Source organism: Cebidichthys violaceus, unplaced genomic scaffold (genome assembly GCF_023349555.1).
Source record: "Cebidichthys violaceus isolate CVI_PGR_0920_01 unplaced genomic scaffold, fCebVio1.0.p SCAF_1, whole genome shotgun sequence".
NCBI classification, from domain to species: Eukaryota; Metazoa; Chordata; class Actinopteri; order Perciformes; family Stichaeidae; genus Cebidichthys; species Cebidichthys violaceus.
This window is the reverse complement of record NW_027176262.1, coordinates 14,230,344-14,254,276: the sequence shown is the minus strand read 5'-3', so window position 1 is coordinate 14,254,276 and position 23,933 is coordinate 14,230,344. Positions and strand designations below refer to the sequence as shown.

At 41.9% G+C, this 23,933-nt stretch overlaps 1 protein-coding gene across 2 annotated transcripts in view; it reads left to right on the top strand.

Moving 5' to 3' along the window:
* Positions 1-23,933, top strand: part of schip1 (schwannomin interacting protein 1) — a 202,603-nt gene that overhangs the window by 34,636 nt on the left and 144,034 nt on the right. For both annotated transcript variants that reach the window (XM_068711911.1, XM_068711919.1), the window contains exons 6-7: positions 23,149-23,213; positions 23,415-23,471. In XM_068711911.1, coding sequence (XP_068568012.1) covers positions 23,149-23,213; positions 23,415-23,471 — 122 coding nt within the window. The remainder of the gene's footprint in view (positions 1-23,148; positions 23,214-23,414; positions 23,472-23,933) is intronic.

The following is a 23,933-nucleotide window of genomic DNA, read 5'->3' as shown; positions in this document are numbered from 1 at the left end:
ACTCTCCTGTGAACCTGTAAAGTAGACCATGATATACCATTTTCTCTGGTATTTTTTTAAACTCAAACTACATGTTTTTATTCTGTCCCATCATGTCACATTTTAGTTAACATTTTCATACTAGATAATAAACGACACAGGCTATAGTATGGTGCGTAGATTTGCAGTCTTCTCATATTTTGCACCATCAGATTAGCCTTGAAACGAATGATTTCATTCGACATCTGCAGTCATAATCCCTTTAATGCATATCGGACAAATCAACACCGTGACATTTATTATTAATTCATAGCGACTTCGCAGTAATTGGATATTCAGTACGAATGTGCAGTTGTGCACATGCCAGCTCCAGTGTTGTCACATCACACACATTTACTTATTCTCACATTGAGCTCTTTTGGCTGGAGTGGTCTTCCAGAGCGTTGTTATCCAGAGCGCTAAACTCTCAGTGCAGCTACAATAGAGAGGCACACAGGAAGACATGGGACTGAAACATGGCATAGGTTCTACTAGAGCTGTTACTGCATGTATGTGAGCGTGTGTAAGTATGCACGTCTCCTCCACCTGTGAGTTGTTGAATGGAAAGATATCGTACTGGGAGTGAGATGGGCTTTCCAGCGGCTGCGTTGTGGCCCATTGAACATCCCCTCTCGCCCCAGCCAGCTCATCTCTTCTCTCTCCATCTGTCCTATTTTGTTTCCCAGGCTTCCATTTACCCCCTCTCCCCTTAACCACTCTCCCTCTTTTCTATCTGAACCCTTTCCTTACAGCCAACTCTATGCCCATCTTTAACTTTTTTCTTACATCATCTTTTTGCAATCCTCCACATTGTCCCCTCCTTACAGTACCTAAATGATACCTTTTTTGTGTCCTTTTTTTCCCTCTTTGCATCCTCTGCACTTCAATTGTACTCTCTTCTCTCCCTACTTCTCTTTGTACCTTCACGCCTTTCCTTTTCTTACATGCTACAATGTCTTTCTTTGTACAGCTCTCTCTGCTCCTGATTCCTTTGGTGAATACCACTTCGATCCCGTTTTCTTGGTCTTTCTGTTTTGTCCCCCTCCCCATCACTATTTTGCACATGGTTTTGTGCCTTTTCTTCTCTCCATCCAAACTTGTGACCATTTATTCCCTCAGCCTTCTCCTTTCTCCACCATCACCTGTGAAAATAAACCCTTGATGTGAACCCAGCTGGGTAATATATCACTGGGCTCCTATCAAAGGGCAAAGAGTCATTAAAAAGAAAAAGAAATTATTCTCAGTTTTGTGAAAGATTACTAAGGCTCTGAAGCCTCGGGCATCACCTCTTATACAGTTATAGCGTAATACCTCTAAATACAGGCTGCCCTACCTTACTGTTGAATGTTGTTGGGGCTGTATGTGTGGAAGCAAATAATAGCCATCAAAATTGGAATCTTATGAGCAAGCATCCTGAGAGAAAGACCTGTAGGCACTTATCAGGGCTGAAATTTCCTTGCTTTATTTTATCCCCCCCCCCAGTATCCCTCAGTGTGTGGTGGCCTTGTAGCTCTGCTTTCATCTTCTCCCGCCCTGAACATCAGTCAGTCACCAGCAACCCAACCTGTCACCTGTCTCCATTTCCCTCACTTCACTTTTTTCCCCTCAGCTGGTCGTTGATCTTTCCTCCTATCTCTCACACCCATCCTCCCAGTCTGTCCAAACTCTCCTGTCCTATTTCACAATGTTCAATTTCTCCCTCACATTCATCTTAAGTATACTAGAAAGGCAAACACATGTCTTATCCTTTTTTAGATATGTATCTCTTATCTTAATTAAAATGTCTAGTGTGTCTGCCTTCTAACCTATCTGATTTGTTAAAAGATAAACATTGAGAATAGATGTGGGTGTTTGCTGTTTCATTCATCCATAATACATTATTAATAGTTTGAATTAGCTGCAGAATTGGAAAATTATGTATTTTATATAAACTTCACCTTGAAATGAGACTAATGAGACGGGACGTGTAAGAAGGGTGCAAAAAAAAGCTATCCATCAGGGAGGATGGAGGGAAACAGGAGCAGAGTTGTTTGGGGTGAAAGGAGTGATGGGTGGAGATGTGAAGAAAGAGAAATGAGGCCAGGACAGGCAGACAGGTGGGAAGACAGAGAGGTCTGGTGATGGGCAGAGGGCAATCTCTGCGATGAAACAGAGAGGCCAGAGAGACAAAAGGAGAGGGATGAGGGGGGAAGAAAGAGATTGCTGTTTTAAGGAGATTAGCTTTCAGATGGAGCAGATGAGACCGAGAGCAAGAGAGAGCGAGTGATGTCGGGAAAGTCAAAGCTTTAAGGGTAGGGGAAGAGAAAATGTGAGTGTTTGAAGAGACCGTAAATGCTTACACGGTTTGTTTTAGCCCCGTCTGATTGACAAGGCTGTTTGCTGGCTGCAATGCCCACAGTGCAGGATGTGGAAAGTACTGATCAATTTGATGTCACCCTTTGAGAAAACACATAGCATGCTCAATAAAACCACTGCTCAGGTTATTAGTGATCCCACACACATGAAATCGACAAAAGCGTCGATATACTACTAATTATAACAAATCGAATGATACAGAATTTGTTATTTTTTTCTGTATCTGTGTCTTGATTGATTTATCAGATTGTTCCGCCTTTAATTGTGGTGTATGTGCACCGGTGCAACTATGTTGTTCTGGTTGGGAGAAACTCGACCTGTTTATGAGGCACCATAGCACAGGATTTATATTGAGGGATAAACGGAAGGCCAGCAGGAATGAGGGCGATGTGGGTGCAGGCAAGATGGATGGGGAGATGAAGCGGTAGAAAGAGAGGGTCAGTAATTACACAGCGGTGCACTTTCAAACATTACCAAAACTCGATATTTACTGTGTGTACTGACTGCCTGACATCAGAGTATAAACAAACGCAGATTTTAGTCTGCCAGCTTTTGATTCTGAGAGAAATAAATGTATCAGCAGAGAAATCCATTTTACTACTTCTCCTCCTGCAGCTTATCGCCATCAGTGTTTTTTTTTAGCGTTTCTTGGCAAAGCACCAAAGTGCACGTTTATGTGCAAGGACACATAAACCACAGCTTGACAAATGAAGCAATGCCCAGAGAGAGGGTCCACTCTTGAAATTATGGCCTTGGTTAAAATGATAGCGTTGTTAATAATTGCCTTGACACACACAGGCGCTGCTGTTTTTATATGTTGATTCTTTTAGGGCGATATGGGATTAAACCTGTTGACAGCATGTTCACAATAAACTTGACCTCACTTTGTCAGACCGAATACCCTCCCCATCTTTTCTGCCTTTCAACTTGTCATGGACTTTTCTTCAGCTTTTCAGCCCTCCCTTCATCTCGAACGTCTCTCCTCGCCGTTAGGTGGTCTTGGTCTTCTTTGGAGTGTTGCTATAGTTACTGATCTGAGAGAAAAAGCTGCTGGTGTGAAGCAGCAGGGGGCCGTTCGACCGAGAGATTTAAATGAAAGTCAGGTTAGGACCTGCTGCAGTGCCACATGTGGCAGCCGGGCTAAACCCACTGCACATTGAGGCATACAAATATTTTGCAAACACACACACAGACGACATTAACCTGTCCAAGATGAAATAAAAAGGCAAGGAGAAGAAGTTTTCTACTGTTTAGGAGTAAAACAATCATCAGCAGTATGTACACGGTGTGCATTATGTGTGTCCATACATGTTCTGTATGACTGCATGTGGGGGCGGGTGAAGAGAGCGAAAGCTTTATTCTGCTGATTTCCTTGTTTTTGTGATTTAATTATCCATCGCAGCAAAACTCTTCCATCTCTCTCTGCCCTATTCCTCCTTTTCTGTGTCCGCTGCTCTGTTTGACTAAACACAACACTTCTTCATGTCCACTCCTCCCTCCTGTCCATATCCTTTCCTCACCCTATCCTGATATCACTCTCTCTCCGTCACATATTCTTTTTTAATCCTCTCTTTGTCCATCTCTACTTCCTCTGTCTGACCCTTTGCCTTTACCAGGTCGTCTTTTTTTCTCCCCATACTTTTTCTTAGTTTCATCGTTCTTTGCTCTGTCTGTCTTTTTTTTATGATAATCTCTCCTTTTCACTTCCCCATCTTTGTCTCACCCTGACTCTGTCTCTCTGCACTGCCCCAGTCCCTCTCCGTTTCCCTGACTCACTCACTCACGGTTTTCCTCGATTAGTATTCCCTCAGGGTGGCTAGACTCCACAATGTGTCATGTGTCACCTCACCAAAAGGCAAACAATGAAAAATGAAATGTCTGGAGAAACCCGACAGTGCCGCGGCATGTGAGAGAGGAGGTGGAGGAGCAATAAGGAGGGGAAGAAGATGAGGAAAAAAAGAGCGAGATTGAGCCAGACAAAGAGACGGTGCTTTGTATTGGAGGGGCACAGGGAAGTTTGGTCATCCATATGTATGGGGAGAGTTAGACGGACTGACCTGGCTGGAACGTGCTGACTGCATGTGGGGAGTGAATAACTGCTCTTTTTCTCTGCTCTCCGTAAAAAACGTCCCTGCCGATGTGCTGTGATTGCATGCATCAACGTGTTCCTGCACATCTGTGTGAGTCAGTGGATAGGCGTGTTTGTGTGTGTGTGTGTGTGTGTGTGTCTGTTCATGACAGACTTTGGATTTAGGATTAAAGGGTAAATCTTTTTATATTTACATATAATCAAAACATTTGGCTTTCATACATGAAAAAACACATTTCTGTTTTTCTCATTTTGTCATAATTAAAAATGCAGGTATTACTTATGTAAATAAATGGCATCAGACAACACAATATAACGAACCCATCAGTCAGTGTTGGCGCTACAGTGGTCTTTTGTTTTAAATGTTGGTGATGTTGCTCCGCCTTTTGTTTGCATCCAAGATTGTGCTTTCAAGATCAGAAATACTTGGTGCACTGGTTTAAGTGTAAGGGTTAGGTTAGGTACGTGGCAGAGAGGGTTGATATTAGGATGAAAATATGAGTGGCCAGAATTGTCTATATTTTAAAGTTAAATGCATCAATTTGGTTCACTTTAAGAGAAACAAATAAGATGGTAGATCTATGAATAACTTTGTTCACTTTTAAGCCATTTTGTGTTCTAGCAGTGGTGAAATGTAACAAAGTATATTTTGGCTACTCAAGTACTGTAAATGTGATCTATTATTAAGAAGCTGCAACATAAGAGAGAGAGGGCGCAGCGAGCACTCCACAGCCCCGGGAAGTGGACAGGTCCGTGTGAGGGGTGCTGTAAAGCTCACTGATGGAGCAGCAATCCACTTTAAATACAATAAAGAGGACGTCAGTTTGAGCTGTTATGATGGTCAATGTTTAACAAAAAAAGAAAACGACAAGTTAAAACATAATGAAAAAAATAATTAATTGTAGCCAAAAGTTGCAGCGCATTATACTGAACATGTTTATGATCAGATACATCCACCCAGCTTGTCCATGCTAACCGCCGGTATACATGCCAGTGCCCAGTGTATTGTCAGACCCAGTTTTCTTATTACAACAGCACTGATGTAGAGAAGGAGCAGGTGCACTAATGGTGAGCGTTTGCCTCTTTTTTCCTTTTCTTCACTGCTGTTAGCTAAACAATGGCTGGCAGTTATAATCCCTGAACAGTCGCGTCGTCTCTAAAGGTATTCATGAAATGCATGGGCAGCCATGAATATGAAATGCATGTATTATTCACTGTGACTGTGATCTAGGCCTGTATCTGATTTGAACCTCATGCCTGTCTCTCTACAGTAAAACACCGCTGGCAGGCCCACTCCTTTTTCATTTGCTGGAGAAATATAGTCTGTGTGCTGCTCGAGGAGGGTCCTAACTCTTTTTTTCCACTGCTTTACTTGTAGGCAGGTATACATTATACTAATGCACTCCACACACACACATACACACTCATAGTGCACGCAGCAGTCAGCAATCCTCCAGCCGTCCGTCTTTAAACTCTCAAAAGCAAGCGTGCACTCAAGGTCTCTCTTTTTCTTACACACACACACACCACACCCTACATAGGGAGGTGTAAGACATAGTGTGATATAGAGGGAGTCTAAGTGTGTGTGTCATGTGACGTAACTCAGGAGCAGGGTTAGTGACAGAGGGGGAGAGTAAGGGAGGGATGGAGGCAAACACCTCTCCTGGGGCCGAAAGATCATTCCATCTTCCTCTGAGGCTCTTCAAAGACCTGCAGCACCTGATCCAGCAGGTCCCCCACTCAAACACAGAAACACACACAAACAAGTGTGCTCCTCCCATACTGTCCGGGATCCTGTATGTTCAGTGTGCTAAATTATGGCCAAATTTTACAGGGATAGTCAGTGGTAGAGTCTATAATTTGAATCCCTTGATATTAAATGTAAGTTTCTATAGTTTGGCAGCGTCTTTACAGTTCACTATGCTGATAACAATACAAAAAACTGGAATTTGCATGCCACTGCGTGCAAATTCCACCAAGTGCAACGCTTGTTAGAAAATAGTATTTTCCATGAAGACACAAATCAGAGTTTTGACGAGAGGCAGGAAGAAATTTGAGGAAGGCGGACCCCTCGAATTTCTCTATACAGGAAAAACCCTGCACACTCTTTAGTGTATTGAGACCCCTGTTAACTGTTACACTGCCGAATGGCATGCTGGGTACTGCTCGCTCTCTGTCACGCGCTACAGTTCATTCAAGAACAGATAAAGAAAGAGGAACCAACGGAAGGTCGGTGTCGAGTGTGAAGTTGTTTGGATGAGCGGTTTTGCAGCAATATCGGAGGCCAAGTAATCGACCCATTCCAAACGGGCACGTTTTTTGAACACTGCACGAGTGTCTTGTAATGTAATGTATCTGACAGCACCACTCTCAACAGGAGAGCTACATTCAGTGGGGAGTTAACTACACTGGAAAAGAGAAGAAAAAAATACAATGAGAATATTCTGTTAATGTGCCCCCGCTCCCCTACACATGCACTCATACACACACACACACACACACACACACACACACACACACACACACACACACACACACACACACACAACCTTAAGTGGTTACCTTGGTAGACAGGTGGTGGTGTCACTACCTGTTGCTAAGCAATTACCAAATCCATTACCCATGCAAGATGCCTGTAATGTGAATTTGTAATAGAATAATAAAAAACTAAATTTTCACTTCATGCTGTTTGGGCGGATTAAATACAGTAGCTATGAAGTGTAAATGTATCCAAGAAGCATTTGAGCTGGATTAAAATCTGAACTTTTGGTAGTTACTAAACAGGTGCATCATCTTAATATATGACTCAATGCTATATCTACAGTATATGCTGGCTGTGAAGTGATCCCCTCCTAGGCCTTTCATTTGTCCACAGTGGTCTCTTCAAATATGTTTCTATCATGTTTCAAGAGTGTTTTATGTTTTTTTGTCAGAGCAAGAGAATTAAGAAGTGAGATTTATTGTCATGTGCCTGCATCCAATTCCAGCATTACTTCATTGTGTGCTCGTGTGTGTGCACATGTTGTCATGTGCCCATTCTTGACGCATTCAGCCTGATATACGACTGGCTAAATGCAGCAGCGTGTGTTGGCTGTAAATAACCGGCAAGCTATTAGAAAAGGTTGGACAACTGTAGCTGGCGAAATACACTGCAGGCTCAGGCACGAGGTATGTGCACAAGAACCACCTCGATCGCGAGCATTCACTCTCACAGGTACATAGACAGATGGTCAGATGGACAGACTCAAGCTGTTAAACAGCCCCACCCCTCCTCTTTCACTCAGCCAGGGGGAGAGTGGATGTGGTTTGATAGCCACATGGAGTTATACCCTCCCATAACAGTCAGGTTATGCGGGAACCCACTTTTGCCTCTTAATGCAGAAATGATTGGTACTCTGATGCAATTACCTCTCCCCTGTATTCTATTAAAATCCTTCCACTCTGAAAAAAACAAAATAAAAATGTTGAGGGAAAAGGCGGTGCTTATCCTTTTTAACCGCTGCCTCCTGCTCTCCCACCTCATTCTGCTGTCACGTTCATTGCAACTTTCTTGAAGAGAAGGGTAATCAAAGTTGACCTTCCCATGAACAAACCCACACATAGATGTACTTATGTGCACAAATGATAGCATGTATGCACTTATCAAGTACATAAAATATACATTTACGAACCACAAAAAGTAATTCCAAGTGCTTTTGTTTTATTGCCTAACAATTTCTTCACTGTTTTGGGTGGTTAAGTGTTCTAATATTAGTTTTCACAGTATAGCAAAGATATGAATTGAACAGTTGGTTGTTACTTTTTTTTTTTAAAAACCTTATCTTAACTAAATCCCACAGTTTGTTTTCATCAGGGTTTTTTTTCCTACATTTCACATACACAAATAGACTCATTTGCAAGAACAATTGTAGGTAAGCTACTTTTTTTTAGATTGTCGTTTTTGTCATTTAAAAAGGTTGACATGACTCTGAGAGGACAAGTTCAGGGTTCCATTGTGTTCTGGAAAATCTGGGAAACAGTTGACCAAATTAAATGTCCTGGAAAATTATTGCAACGTTCTTCTATTTTCCTTTTGCTGAGAAAGAACTACAGGCAGTCTATCAAACCCCCCCAAACAGATATCATCACTATCTGAAAGGGCTAAGTTGTTCAGGATCATATTATTGTTCAAATGGTAGTTTATGGAGTGTAGTTTGGTGTCACAAGGTAGCACATTGTGTGACATTACATAATGTTGCTTTCTTCCTAACCTGTTTTATACGGTTGAATAATGTTAGATTGGTTTGCATGTTTGTTTTGTTGCTTAAGTTGATGTTCTTGCTAGTTAGTTTTGCATGCAAAGGTTTAAGGTTTGTGATGCAATCTGGCAAGGAGCAATGGTTTCAAATGTGTATTGGGCATTGTTGAGAGAGTTGGATAATAATGAATGGGAAGCTGTGGTCAAAACAGGGAATGAGAGCCCAAACGGTACTTTTGTATTTTGCCAGCATTGTCTCTGCAAATGCGATGCCGTATTGTTTTGGTAAAATGGACCATACCATGACATGAAATGTTGAACATGTTTGTAGTGGCAGCTCACACTGGGTGTGATAAGCCTTGTGAGCGACTCTAATATTACACTGAGGCTAGATTTGTCAGTAGGCAAAATGTTAGGCTACTATTTGTGTTATTGAAGTTCAGGTGGGAATGGTTCATATAGTTAATGAATGAAAGGGGATGTGTTAGTGTATGCTGCGATCCCTTCCTGTCAAACCAGCTACATCAAAACAAAACATTTCTGAAAAAGACTCTAGAGAACAGCAGGAAACCTGAAGTTGTCTCCGGGAGCATTCACAGGAGATCTAATTTCTTGATTTTTGCAGGTGCTGGGAGGCAAATTATAGTACATTTGGACAGAGCCATGCTAGCTGTTTACCCCTGTTTCCAGTCTTTATGCTAAGTTAAGTTAGCAAGATGCTGGCTGCAGCTTCATACTTTGTGTACAGACACGAGAGTGGCATCTTTACTCTCATCTAACTGTTCCCAAAATATTCCTTTTGGTTTCTCTATAATACCTGTATAGTTCTAGTTTTACAGCTCTTACTTGAATGCACTTACAAAGTTAATTCCATCATTTTTAAAGCATGCAGAGTAAACCAATCTGCAGGGTTTGATGTGACAGCACTTGACTCTCCCATGTTAGTGTGTGTGTGTGTGTGTGTGTGTGTGTGTGTGTGTGTGTGTGTGTGTGTGTGTGTGTGTGTGTCTGTGTGTGTGTGTGTGTGTTTGTGTGTGTTTTGCCAGACAACAATCGTACCTCACCAGATTTGACTGCATCAGATCTTTTTTCACACTGTTCAAACATCTCTATCTTTCAAAACTTAGCGTTGCTGCCTCTCTTTTTTGTCACCTATGTCTCTTTCTCCTTCTTTGTAACACACATCCACTTATCCGGCTTCTTACTCTCTCTCTCTGAGGCGCCCAGTCGTAGTGGAAAGGTGATTTATAGTGTATGGCTGTTGGCTCTAAATGGGATGTTTTATTCAGTGGTGGGAGGAAGTCACTGCCTTATACTACTCTCCACAACCTTGCATTAAAACACACAACACAAGCACACATACAGAACATGCATGCGCAGAGCACACACACGCAACCTAAAGGGATGATTTACCCTCTTACATTCAGAAACAAAATTAGACAAGGACGGACGGACAGAGTGATGGAGATGGATAGAATGACGGGCATGTATGCAACTGACAAAGACCCAAACACAGAAGGAAGAAAAATGGTAACTTCTGTAGTAACTGGAGTTGTGTGTGAGTGTGTGTGTTGAAAGTCAAGGTCACCCCAGTGGGCTGCATTTCTCTCCCTGTTGTCGGCTCACCTGCTGACAGCTACGCACGTAACGCACACAGTTGAGAGCAGCAGAAATGGAAATTCTTCGCTCTGTCTCACTGTCTTTGTGCCTGTCTGTCTTTTTATTTGTATTTGCTTGTGTATCCAAATGTGTCGGTTCAAGCGAGTTAAAATGCAAGCTTGTGGATATGTGTGTGTTTGTGTGTGAGTTCATGCCGGTGTGAATAATGCAATGAGAATAACGGTGTGAATATTCATTAGCTGTGTACCAGTGACAGTTACCCATGTACCTGTCACTCAGAGTCTCGGTTGGGAGTTTGTGAATACTACTACTACACACACACACACACACACACACACACACACACACACACACATCCTTAAAAATATGCTTTTTATTGTATGATGCCTCTATATTGGGATATTTGTACATATTTTTTCACACTATGTCTTTGTGTTTACGCAAGCGTGTTTTATATTAATGCGGCGTGTTTGCTTGAGGGTGGTGGAAGGACTGATTTATGTATTGCATCTGTCCTTAAGAGTCATCATGTAAGCAGGATAGACTCCAGCTTGTCTCCGATGTGTGTTTATGACCTGAAGTTGACGTTTCCGTGGCAGTGCTCCAAAACTCTCTGCTTTAATTCTCGACCTGCAGGAGAGACAGGTGCGCTAAACATGACTTATTCCTCAAGTCTTCTACGAATACACTAATTGAACCTGTGTGTATATGTGTGTGGACTCCTGTGTGAGTGTGTCTATGCACTTTCACACACACAAACACATATATCCCCGGAACTAATTTCAACTTTACTCTCCCTCTGCGTTCCGGAGAGCAAAGACAAGTCATGCAATAGCTCAGCGTGGAGTCGTAAACACGGCAGGTGAAATGGGGCTCTGAGAGCACACAACTCTCCCCGAGCGCCTCAAGAATATTCAAAGATAGTTTTCATTTTCCACTAGATTAGCTTCGGGTGATGGCCACTCGCTAGAAGAACAGGCAGGGCGACAGGAAAATACAAAATTAGGGAACCCGTGCTGGGGAAGGAATATGTGTTTGTGGTTAACATTACCATTCCTCAGTCCTCATTGAGGCTGAGAGTAAGCAGATGGTTTACAAGAGAATTGACAATATTTTTTCCGCTGCCATATGACATGGGGGATAACTTGTTTTTTTTTTTTCTCTTATCTCATTTTGTCTGCTTGTGCAGCATTATAGTATATTTACTAATGTGCATTACCTGTGCTCATGTCTTCATATACCCTGAAGAGCAGAATAACACCGTATGACACATGCTGGAAAGAATTGCAGAAAGTCAGGGTTAAAAAACAGACAAGGATTTCACGGTTTTCTAAAATAATGGGGAGAGGGGACAGAGTGTCATAAAGAAAGTGAACAAAGTGAGTGAATTTCCGAGGGAACACTGAGGACAGGGTATGAAGACTAGATAATTGGATGTTTGGAAAGTAGGGGTATAGGAGCTTTGGCTTCCTCTCTAAACTCTAAAGTTGACCTTTGGTGGAGGAAAAATATTTCCTGCAGTTTTGAGTCCCCCTATGCTTGAATGTCTTTGTGTCTCCCTCTCTGTTTTCCATATGTCCTCTATCACTTTCTCCCTTCCCTGTACGCCTAACAGCTAAAGCATGTTTTTAATGTTTGTATATGTACAGGCTAGTGCATTCTCTTTAGTTTGTGTATGCCTTTTCTAGCATTGTTCCGGCCTTTCCTGTAGTGATGAATCTAGTTACAGTGTAGCCGTAGGGTCGGATAGCAGAGAGACAATCCCACTGTCAAAGCGACTAGCAGCCTACTATTCTTAGCCCAGGCAATCACAGCACTCTCATTATTACTCGGTGGGGTGGAGGCATGCAACTCATCATCTCTCATCATCTGTACAGCCTTGGGCAATAAATGCACACAAGATTTTGCGCACACACAACAGCCCAGTTGCTTTCCACATATTGTATCTGATATGTTTAGTGTTCTTGCACTGCTGAAATTAGTGGCGAGGGGAAAGGGGAGATTTCAGTACTAAATATAACACTGGTATCAATGCTGATAAAGCTCCTTAGTTCTCATACTGTGTTTATGTGTTTATGTGTTTCAAATACTCTGACGGATACTTTTATTGTCTTCTGGGGTAATAATCATCTGCTGTGAGGGTAAATATCTTGGGATTATTGAGGATTATTGAAAATAATTATAATACAGATGTGTTATAAAAGACCGGGGGAAGAAATAAAGTAAGCAGCATGCTCAGGACCCTTTGGCCAGAGTTTGCCAACCGAAAGTAACAAAATCATCCTAGTTTTGCTGAAGTTTTTACATTTGCACAAAAGATGAAACTGGTCCCCAGGTAGACCCGAGTTAGTGAAATACCTGGCACTTAGAGTTTAATGTTGCCATATATTGCTTTTTGATGGAATTGTGTCGTGGTACTAAACTCAAATGTATTTGTTTTACGAAATTCAATTGTTGAAATTTATGATTCCAAGCAAGTCATAAAAAATGAACAATATAATAAAAACATTTTATAGTCTTCACACAGCACATTGCACTGAATGTTTTTTGTTGGTGTTGAATCTCAATCCTTAATTCCTTTCTCAAAATGCTCTTATTAATATTGTATTATGGAATTGGTGCACATATGTTTATAAGGACAAGAATGAAAGTAAAGAGGTGAACCCTGTCAGATGACATCACTGACGGGTCCGGCTGCTGCATCTAAGCTCGGTGTGCTGATTTGTAGAGATTGGGATCAGAGACTTTTTACCCACTTTCTGTGTAGAGCTATCGCTCTCTGCATTTTAGCACTGCAGGATTTAGATAGCAACACTTTTTTGAGATAAAAAAAGTCGTTGATTCTGTTTCTCTGAACTACTCAGATAAATCCAGACAGAGATAATGAGAAAGAGAGCCGGGAGGAACAAGAGGCCCAGCTCCCCTCCCCTCCTCCCCTCCTCCATGCTCCCACTGTCATGCCTGTGTGTGTTGTGGGTGTGTTGGACAGGCGGAATGGCTTGTTTATGGGCAGATTAATTGCTTTTATGGCCTTGTTTCTCCCTGTGAATGGTGCTGGGTGTTTTAATATACACCCACGCTGACTGCCTGCCTGCCTGCCTTGCCAACCTGCCATGCCATTCCTGCTGCTGCTTTTTAGAGCATAGCCAAGCTTTAGCTAGAACCTAACATCACTGCATGGTCCTGCACAGGTTGATTTCATTGGTGTATATATATATGTATGTGTGTGTGTGTGGCTGTGCACTTAGCCCTCCAAAGAGGCCCAGCACAGGTGGATGGTTCCACTCGAGGCCCACAGGGCCGAGGGCGACCAGCAGTTAACCGGACCGTAACTTTAATCATTTCCCGCTGAGCTGAGGAGAGGTAAGCCAGGCTTGCAGAGTGTTAAGCTACGGTCATAGACACAAAGATTCTTCAAAAGACTTTCAGGGAAGGAGATAGTGCTAGCTTTGAGAAGAGGTGTGAGGGGCCATTTAGTAAAGAGTTTGAAGGAATTAAGACTAGGTAAGCGCTTTTCACATTGTAGCTTTACATGGATCAATTCAAAATCAAGCACAAGCTCCCCCTCGCTGTTCTCTGCCCTTCCCTTCCTACTTCATCACCTCTCATTATGCATTACTTCTCTCTCTCTCTCTCTCTCTCTCTCTCTCTCTCTCTCTCTCTCTCTCTCTCTCTCTCTCTCTATTTTCAACCCCTTTTCTCTCCTTTAGTTGTCATCCCTGTGTCTCTCATCCTCTCTCATTCTTCCTCTTCCTCACTCTTTAATCAGGTCTGCAGGCTTTCTCTTTCTTCTTGCTTTCTACTTCATTAAGCCTGAAACAGAGTTGGACAACCGCTAATGGACAATCTCAGTTCTAACTCACAACTCAAGCCAGGCTATAATTCTGTGTGTGTGTGTGTGTGTAGGTGTGTGTAGGTGTGTGTGTGTGTGAGACAGGGAGTTCTTGTGAGTAGTGTGTGAACCTGTGCACATCTTCTTTCATCACAAACGGTTTAAAGAAAAGATAAAGGTTTTATGTGTCTGTTTGATCGGTCATCTGTGTGTGGTTTTTAGAGTTGGAGGAAAACTAGGCAGCCATCGAGTCATGATGACCTATCACACCTTTATAGGTTTATAGGTTAACAATTTCAGTAGTCGCAAAGGGTACAACACAGCCAGTGTAAACAAATGTAAAAAATGTTCTCTGGCTTTAGACCGAGCTTAGTCCCATCTGGGAAAATTACTCATGTGTCATTACTCGGGTGTCTTGGCCTGGGCTTGGAGACTACTAACTTTAATCAGAAAGCCTGTGTTATTAACCTGATTTTAAAATACCTGGGTTTTTATCTATCAGGGCAACACATTTTCACACCAATGCGTCAAATATTACAGCTAGGTCAATACTCCTAAGCCTCAAACTATGACGTACGTAACCCTCTAGCGGCAGTTTAGGATGTGTCACTGACGGTGTATCAATATGCTTGTTATATGCATAGTGTTTTAACAGGAAGTCCGGTTTAGGCAACAAAACCACTTAGTTAGGTTAAGGAAAAGAGTGTGGTTGACCTTAATTTAATTGACGAAGGACTCACGAGTCATGTGGCTAACGACTGACTTCACAAAATGTCAACTTCACTTTTAGTTTTGCACGGGACACGTTCTGTGGTCTCCTGCTTAAAAGTCCCGTTTTTTTACACTTTAAAAGTTCCACATAAGATTATATCACTTCCACTAAAAAGCCCCCTGGGGACGCGTCTTCCTTAGTCTGCATTTCTTTTACTACGCTTTTTTACTTTTTCCACAGCTGCCTTTACAATCTTATTAAGCAACAATGGCGATCCCTCCATTTGAGCAGAATGCCTAATAAAAGAGACTTTATAGTTGCATACATTTACCTTCAGCTCTTTGCATATATTGCCCCCCACCCAGCAGTGCAGTCATTTGTACAGCGATGTTCTGGTCGGCTGCCTGTGGAGGACAGGTAGTATTGAGTGGCGTTGTAAAAGGAGCTGCTTTACTGTGTGTTTGTTCTGGCATGTTAACGGCTGGCTTTACAGCTCTGATTATGGCCCACCAGGGAAGCTGGATATGCTACACAGTGAAAATGCTGCAGGCAAAAAGGATGTATGTGCATTACCTCAGGGTGTGCATGCCTTCACTGTGACAATCAAAAAGATCATCGTATGGGCGACATTGTTCTCTCCTGATCGCTAAGGAAAAGTTTGGGTTTGAAATTCTCAGTTATACCATAATGTCAATATGTGAAAAGACTTTGAAATATGAATCAGCTGCAGTATGTGTTGCATAAATACATATAGTTATTCATTATTTGTATTATTATAATTTGTTCTGTTGGCTGTCCCTCTTGCACTGAAAGTCTTGCTGTCAGCTTTATGGCCTTGCCCCTGCGTCACCAACACATTAATTCCTGTTGCATAGTTGTACTTTGCCAAAAAAAAACGCTCAACACTTAAAAGCATGGTTGACAGACATTTTATTGTCAAATTACTCCATGTTTTAGTCACACAACCAGGAAAATGTATGGAATTAATATGACACACACAAACACCTGCACACATACACACACACACACGTTGTGCACACAATTATATTTCTCCCTGGTCGACACCCTACGGATGCTCACTCTGTTGCCTGGACAACCAGGGACCTCTGAAATATGTATGTGTGCATGCATAAGTGTTAACCCCTGGCACCTCCTCTGGTCTCCTGCAGCAGGCATTGCCCACAGACTGCCATGTCTCCATTAGGCTTCCTCCTCTGAATACATTCAGCTATTATGTTTATGTTAAGCACAGGAAACTCACAGAAATGCACATTAGCTTGTCAATTATTCATTTCTCTATTGCACAGGGTAATGGTGCCTTTTCTCCATGGCTCTGTATTGCCTTATGGGACTATCTTTAGGTTTTCTCCCTGCTCCATTTCCTCTATCTCAGTACGCAGCTCCCCTCTTCTCTGTCTCTGACACCGTCAGTCATTAGCCTAACCCTCAGAGCAGAAAGAAGGACTCTGTGTGTGTTTCTGTTTCTGTGTGTGCGTATGGGGCAGTGCAATAGAAAGAGAGAGTGCCAGTCAGCTTCGATTGCAGGGTCACTGAGGGACGACATTGCCAGTGTCTGGCCACAGAATCCCAAGGGACATGGGCAAATCCAAACACACACATGCAGGTGCCAGAAGACACAGTGTCTGGTCAGGAATGGCTACAGATAACGGCACCTGTCCTCAGTTTTTGCTATCAATCCCCCCCCCCCCCCAACCACCCCTCACGCACACACACACACACACACACACACACACACACACACAACACATAACACACACAGCACACGGTGTACTGTTCTGTGCCCCCGTGGCAGAAGAGAGCGATGAGGATGTGAGGGTGATGGCAGAGATGGCGCCGGCTGGCTGGCTGGGCCAAAGGACCCCAGGGAGGCTTGACTGATAGAGGCTGCCTCCAAGCCCTCTGGATAGCTTCTGTGTGTGTGTGTGTGTGTGTGTGTGTGTGTGTGTGTGTGTGTGTGTGTGTGTGTGTGTGTGTTTGTGTGTTTGTGTGTGTGTGTGTCCGTGCATGTGTGCGTGAGAGAGAGGGAGTCTATGTAGTATGGCAGATGGTGTGATGGTGTTTAAACCAGTTAGGTTACCATCAGCCAGGTCATGACAGTTTTCTGGCCAAAAGGTGACTTGAATAACTCGTAGCCTCAAGGTTACGCTACTATTGGGTTAAGAGTTCCTGGTTGTTGTCTAAGAAGAGCTACGCAGAAATAATCCATGTCTGTAGGCAAAAATAATTTGTATTTTGCTGACTGACTTTGTTTGCTCGATGTTGGGTGACAGATTGTTGCTAGTTCCAGGCACTGAACAAAAAGGTAGTGGTGACGATAATTAAGTACATTTACTCAAGCACTGTACTTCAATACAAATGTGAGCCCCATTTTATTTTTCATTGTTTTTAATCCATTCATTAATCTTCTACTTTAGTATTGTAACAAGGTGGAACTGACGTTGAGGGATGGTTGGTAAGGTAATTTACAGAGACATATTGTACTTTTGACATTACAATTATCTGACTCTTGCAGTTGCTTACAGTAACAATATACATAGACCTTTAAAACATTTCATAGATGACACTAACCTTCAGTGTAAAATAGGTAGAATTTGCTCCACATGCAACTAAAACAGTATGTAATTTGATTCCAACTGTATTGACTTTGATAGTGTTTTATCTTCTTTTTTCCTTGTTTAATTTTCATGTGTGATTTTGTGCACGGCCGCATGTTGTTTGTCCGCAAACCATCATGCCATCTGTGCATTGAGTGGAATTATGTGGTTAGTTCTAGGTTAGAAAATGCATACTCTATGTGTTCCTTTGTGTTCCATATAAATGTCTATGCCTTCTGGAGACTGTGTACCAGAGTTAATTGAGTTCAGCTGGAAAACAAACACAGCTGGCCAATGTTCTGCAGTGCTGGAAGACGATAGAGTGACGACCCAGAATCTGTTGCCAGCACTTCACATCGGGAAACTCATCAAGCGTTGAAGAGGAAAACCAACTTAGAACGAGAGACTGTTGAAGGAGCACAAGACAAACAAGAAGAGATGAGATCAAGAAGTAGACGCAGCGAAACAAACATGAGAATATATCATGTTTGTCGTCTGGGAGAGAAGGAGAAGATAGTGACCTTACAGAGCAACCGAGTTGAAAATATAGTGCAGCGATGAGGGAAAAAGATTATGACTTTGTGTTTTATAGGCTCTTTAGATGTGCGGATTTGTCTGCTCTCTTTGTCTGTCACTCTGTCCCCGGAGATGAGTTAAGGGGGCATTTAGAGGAGCAGGAGAGCTATTTAAATCATGTGTGTGAGTTTTAGAATGTGTGTCTAGATCAGTTGGAGGTGCAAGGGACAGATTTACGCCCCATGTACAGGAGAGATGAAGGTCATTTCCCAGGCAGGCTGTTTCTCTCTCTTCTGTTTCTGTGGCTGGCTGGCTGGCGTTGGTCCAGTTTAATTTCTTCAGAGCCCACAGGCTTGTTCTTTTACCTCCATATCCTTTCTTCTCGCCGCCAACGAAGAACCTGCTTTCGTATTCTCTTTCTCCTTTGCTCCCTTGCCGACTCTGAATCGAATCACTTTCTGTCTCTCTGCAAAGTGCTGTGTCTTTATCTTTCCCCTGCCCTTTGTCCCCGGCAACTGAGGTATCTAACCTCTCAGAGCCCCTCCCTCCCCTGTCTCCTGTGTTGTCTCTCCCTCATACAATAACACTGCATTTTGAATCGTGTTGTATGAGCTTGAAGTTGATCACCCGGTGAGAAACGAGGCCACTTTGTGTGACTGAAATGCTCAAAATGAGTTGCATGACACCAACAAAGATGAAATCAGTGTTAACCATTTGCGCAGTATCTGACCTGAACATAATATACAGGGATCCTGATCCAAATAAATCCATTTCCATTATACAGTGTAAAGAAGGTGGCCACATTTATTAATCTGCACAGAAGAAAAAAAACCAAAACATTTCTTGTTGTCTCCATAACAACAATAGAGCCTTTAATGAATCAAACTGCTCATTTCAGCAGGAAACACACCAAAAAACTGTTCTGTTTTTAAAAAAAGTAATTCTTTATAGTCCTTATAGTCCTTATAGTCATGGTTATTATGAAAAATGTGACGTGCACCCAGGTTTTAAAGCAGTATAATAACAATACAATAAGACAGCAGTGACACCAATTGTAAGACAATAAAAATGATAAAAAAAACAACTATGGGGCAGTAAAAACAAAAACACTGTTAAAACAATATAAAAACAATAAGCAGTATAAAAACCCTCAGATCATATCAGAAGTGATGCAGTGTAAAAGGCAAATAAAAGGCATAGAGGGCAGCTGTGAATGTGCGTGAGCTAGTCCATGTTCAGCATATCAACAGCTGTACAAATAAAAAAGCAACCCATCAGTGATTTTGTCCTCATAGCAGGGATCTTTGTATGTGGACTGAAGACAAGAGCTCAGATTCTTTGCACAGAGAGTGGTCAGGACAGTGTGAAATGGTTTTGTCCTTCCTAAAGACCTGCCTGTTGTAAATATCCCACTAAGCTTGACTTTTATTAATGGCCATGTGTACAGCCATCAGTGCAAAAGAATAAAACAATTTCTATTGGATGTATAAAAAAAATATGTCAGGCAAATGAATCATTTCTAGGATTTGAGGATATTCAGGGCTTAGCCTGGACCTCTGTCGGGCCGTGTACTCCTGCTGTTTGGAGCTGTGACAGGGCGAAGGCAGCAGCCAGGGGCCTGCTGGTATCTCATCCAAACCCTGCATGCTCTCTAACCTCTAAAACCTCCCAAACAACTATTGGGCCACGGTGCTCCGTTATGTCTCTCCCTATCCCTGCCCTCTCAATGAAGGATACCAGTACATTTGTCACAGTGTAATTGAATCACTAGTTTTTCCTTTTCCATCTCTCTTAATTCTGAGCGTCCTCGCACCTGTCTTTTTTACTTTCATATAAGTTTTAGAAAATAGAGTGAAGGAGAAAAGATTGATGAAAGACGAATAAAGTGGAGGGATAGATGGGGTGAAGGAGGGATGGATTACACGCGCAAGCTTGTGGTTTGTATTTGGAAGTCAGTAGCTCTATTTCCTCTGTTGTTGTACCGTGGGTTCAAGGTCTCAGCATCTCTCTCTCTCTTCCTCCCTGCCTCCTTCTCTCTCTGCTCTGCCTGACTCTACCATAAATCCACCAACACACATATTTGCACACACACACACACACACACACACACACACACACACACACACACACACACACATATATATATATACACAGTATATACACACACCAATCAATACAAGCCTGCTTGGCACTGCCAAAGCCCAAAATGACTATAGATTTTCTGACAACTCTGCCACTAAATTATGCAAACCTTTGGTTTATGTTCCGGTACTTTTTTTGGCATTCCTACACAAGATAGGGATGGGGTTTTCCACTGAGGCAGGGATGGAATGATACCGGTGTGGATAGCGGAAAAAAAAAAGGCCGACATACAGTCTTCAGTCTTTGGTACACAATAATTTCAAAATGTATTGCTATAGATTGTGAAATCAATACCGCATATTAAGATTGTTATAAATATCCTGCTGAAGTCAGGGTTTTATTTAAGTGGTGAATAATGCGTTCGGGATATCAGTGTTAGAATTTCTGTTTAGCAAGCACACACGTGTACATATCACACATATCATACACACACATAATCTATGATAGACACAGTGATATAAAGGTAAAGGAAACAGTAAAGATTCCATCCTCAAAGTGCCGATTCATGAAGTTCAGGGCCGGGTAAAGTCCTGAATGCAGATAATAACACAACGTTAAAGTCAGGATCCCCAATAGTTTTTATTGCGAAATATTGTAAAACACATGAGACGAAGAGGAGAAAGGCACTTTTACTGAGGTTTGACAAACTCTCCATACCCAAATCCAAATTATTTGACATTTCCCCCTTTTTATTGTTGCATCAAAACTTTACAAACATTCTCATCAATTAAATCCTAGTTTTTTACCTGAAAAGATACATACATCAACACAAAATGGCAACAGATAATTATTAAGTCTTGTAATAATATGACCAGCTATAATATCATAATAATGTAATATTATCTGCAGCAGTAATGATATTTTAAACATGTTTTTACTAAAATTTACTGTATTTGAAATCTTGCTATTTGCCGTGTGTTTTGTATTAAGTAACAAAGTAATTATAATCAGAGTTGATGTAATCTCTAGCTTGACACTTTATATCACTGGTAACTTTTTGTTTACTTGTTTTAGGGGAACACAATATAATGAGCTATGTGTGGAGGGGATCATTTATGTTCAGCTGTTGATATAGAGACCAGTATATCGATAGAGATGCTTCTGTGTGTAAGGTGGTGTTCATGTGTGCATGAATGTGTTTGTGCCAATTTGTGTGCGCTTGTTTCTGAGGTGGACTAATAGTTGGCCTGGCCAGCCTGTGGCAGGGCCATCAGTAACTCTAAGTGGAAATTGAAAGGATCGGCTCATTCATTCTTCCAGCAACTCCATTACCCAGAACCTAACAATCCCACACACACAATCATCCCTCCTCGTTTATACTTTGCTCATCTCTCCATCACCATTCACTACCCAAGTCTTTATTCACTCAATACAAAGCTATTATAGTGTCCTTGAAATTCATTCTTCTGTCTTTATTTCTCTTACTTTTGCTCTTACTTTTCACCCTCTCTGCCTTGCCTCTCTCACATTTCCAAAATGGCAATTTTTTGAGTTATTTTAAACTGTTCTGACTGGATGTGTATTTGCAAGATTGATGGACTGTATAAGAGAGAAACAGCTTTCTGTCAAGGGTAGTGTAAAGGCAGATTTGGAAAGGCTGAGGTGACATTGACTCTCAAAGCAGAAGAAAGTTCGGGGGGGGGGGGGGGTACAGAATCCATATCTGAGCCACAGTTACGCTTTCACAGATCCTCTTTTCATCAGAGAGAAATCGAGAGGGAACGACAAACAGAAAGAGATGAAAAACAGCTTCTTGATGCAATCATTGATCACTAGTCAAAGTCCTTGATTCTGTCTAATGAGCTGCTTGTTCCTTCTGGGAGGGAGCGTAATGAGAAAAACAACACTGCCTGCCACAGTGAAATTGGGAAAACAGCCCAACAAGATAGACCTTTTACTTATAAAAAAAAAAGAAAAAAGATGTTTGTGTGTTTCAATAGTAACTTTGTGTTTAGCTGAAAATCCAGTAAGACAGTGATTCAATTAGACACATGTATATGTGCTCATTTACACTTCAAAAGGGTACTTTTTCTGTGACCCAAGGGGGAAGAATATACATCGCTATATCATGAATACTAAACACCTAAGATCGACACGGCAAAAAAACACTTCAGTGGTAGTGGTGGTGCTTCTACTAGATGTAATATATTTCTTACTGTGAGTCTCTTTATAGGCCAATCTGCCATCTAATAGATGCAATATATTATTTCATGCATGTTTCATAATGCAGTAATGGGGCAATCAAACAAAACAAAAAATCAAATAAAAGTGTGAAATGTTGCAGGTTTCACTGTAAACACATACACACACACAAATACACAGTGATGTAGCTGTGAGCTGCTCAGTGCCCTGATGTGACCCTCTTGGCTCATCAGGAAGAACTGCTCCACTTAAACTTTGTTGCTCCCTTGTAATTGAATTAGTCTGCTCAATTATGTAGAGGCAGGCCTGTCCTCATTACACGGCACTATTAAAGCTTGAGGATGGAGCCGAGGGGAGGCGAGCAGCAGACGAGGAGAGTTTGAAGCTAAAAGTCATTTAAGTGAAAGTGTAAAGTTTGATCGCTCTAATCTCCAACGTGTCTGCCACATCTGTGCAGCAACTGTGCCATAGTTTGTGAATTATGTCCTGCTCTATTGTCTCTGCCTTGCCTGTCTGTCTACGTTTGACTTTCCTCTTGGTGTTTGTGGGCCAAATGCCTTGAAAAATGCTGAACCAGCAAATTGCTGCACTAACTTCAAAGGAAAACGTCTAACTGAGCCATTTTCCGCCAAACCACTTGCTGCAGGGGTCCCTGAGCTCAGCACAATGATCCCACATCTAGCAAACATCTAAACATATTTGCACACACACACACACACACACACACACACACACACTCTCAGTAGGGCTATTGTCTTATTAATCTCCCTGTGTCTGCACTAAAGCCACATATCTGAGATTTCAACTGCTTTCTTATTTCTGTCTCTTTGTCCCTCTTTTTGTCCCTCCTCCTGTCTCTATCTCAAACAGGAGCAGCTGAAGAGCCTCCAGAGTGGCTTCAAGCATGTTGATGATAGGGGTTTCCAGCTGCAGAGGTGAGTTAACACACACACACACACAAACAGAGAATAAACACAACCCAGAGATAGAATGAGCAGCCTGCTCTAGTGCTGCTGTTAATGCCCATCTCCCTGCAGATGGGACCAAGCCATCGTTGTTTAATTACTGATAACCCAGACTGAGATTGGACTTGTGTCTGTCCTCTGACTGCCCCCTACACCCCTTCCCCTTCTCAGTAATCATCTGACCATGGACCTAGACAACATGCCGCCCATTGAGACCAAGGTGTTGATGTGAGTATTTCCTTTCTATACAGCTGAAAAGGAGCAAATTTGGATGTTCATTTTTGTTCCATAAAGTATGTCTAATAAAAATAAAAAAATCTTGATTTCCTCTAATTCTGTTATTCCCAACCTGTGATGGCACAAATCTGACTGGTTGATGATTAACAGGACAGGAAAGAAGGAAAAAACATGCCTCTTATTTGGTGACTTATTTCCAATCTTCACATTTCTCTGTGTAATAATGTATAAAAGTGATTCAACATTACAAAGTTATGTAACCTTTCTCAGGGGTCACAAGCCAAAAAGGTTGCAAACTGCAGGTTCATTGGGTATTATAGTAGGAATCGGTTGGGATTGAGATAAATTAGGAAGATAATGCATTACCTTTCTGACTGATTCTGAAAATGCTCTGAATTTGAAAGAAAATCCACCTTGTGAATTGACTGATTCTCAAGAGGACTGACCTCATTC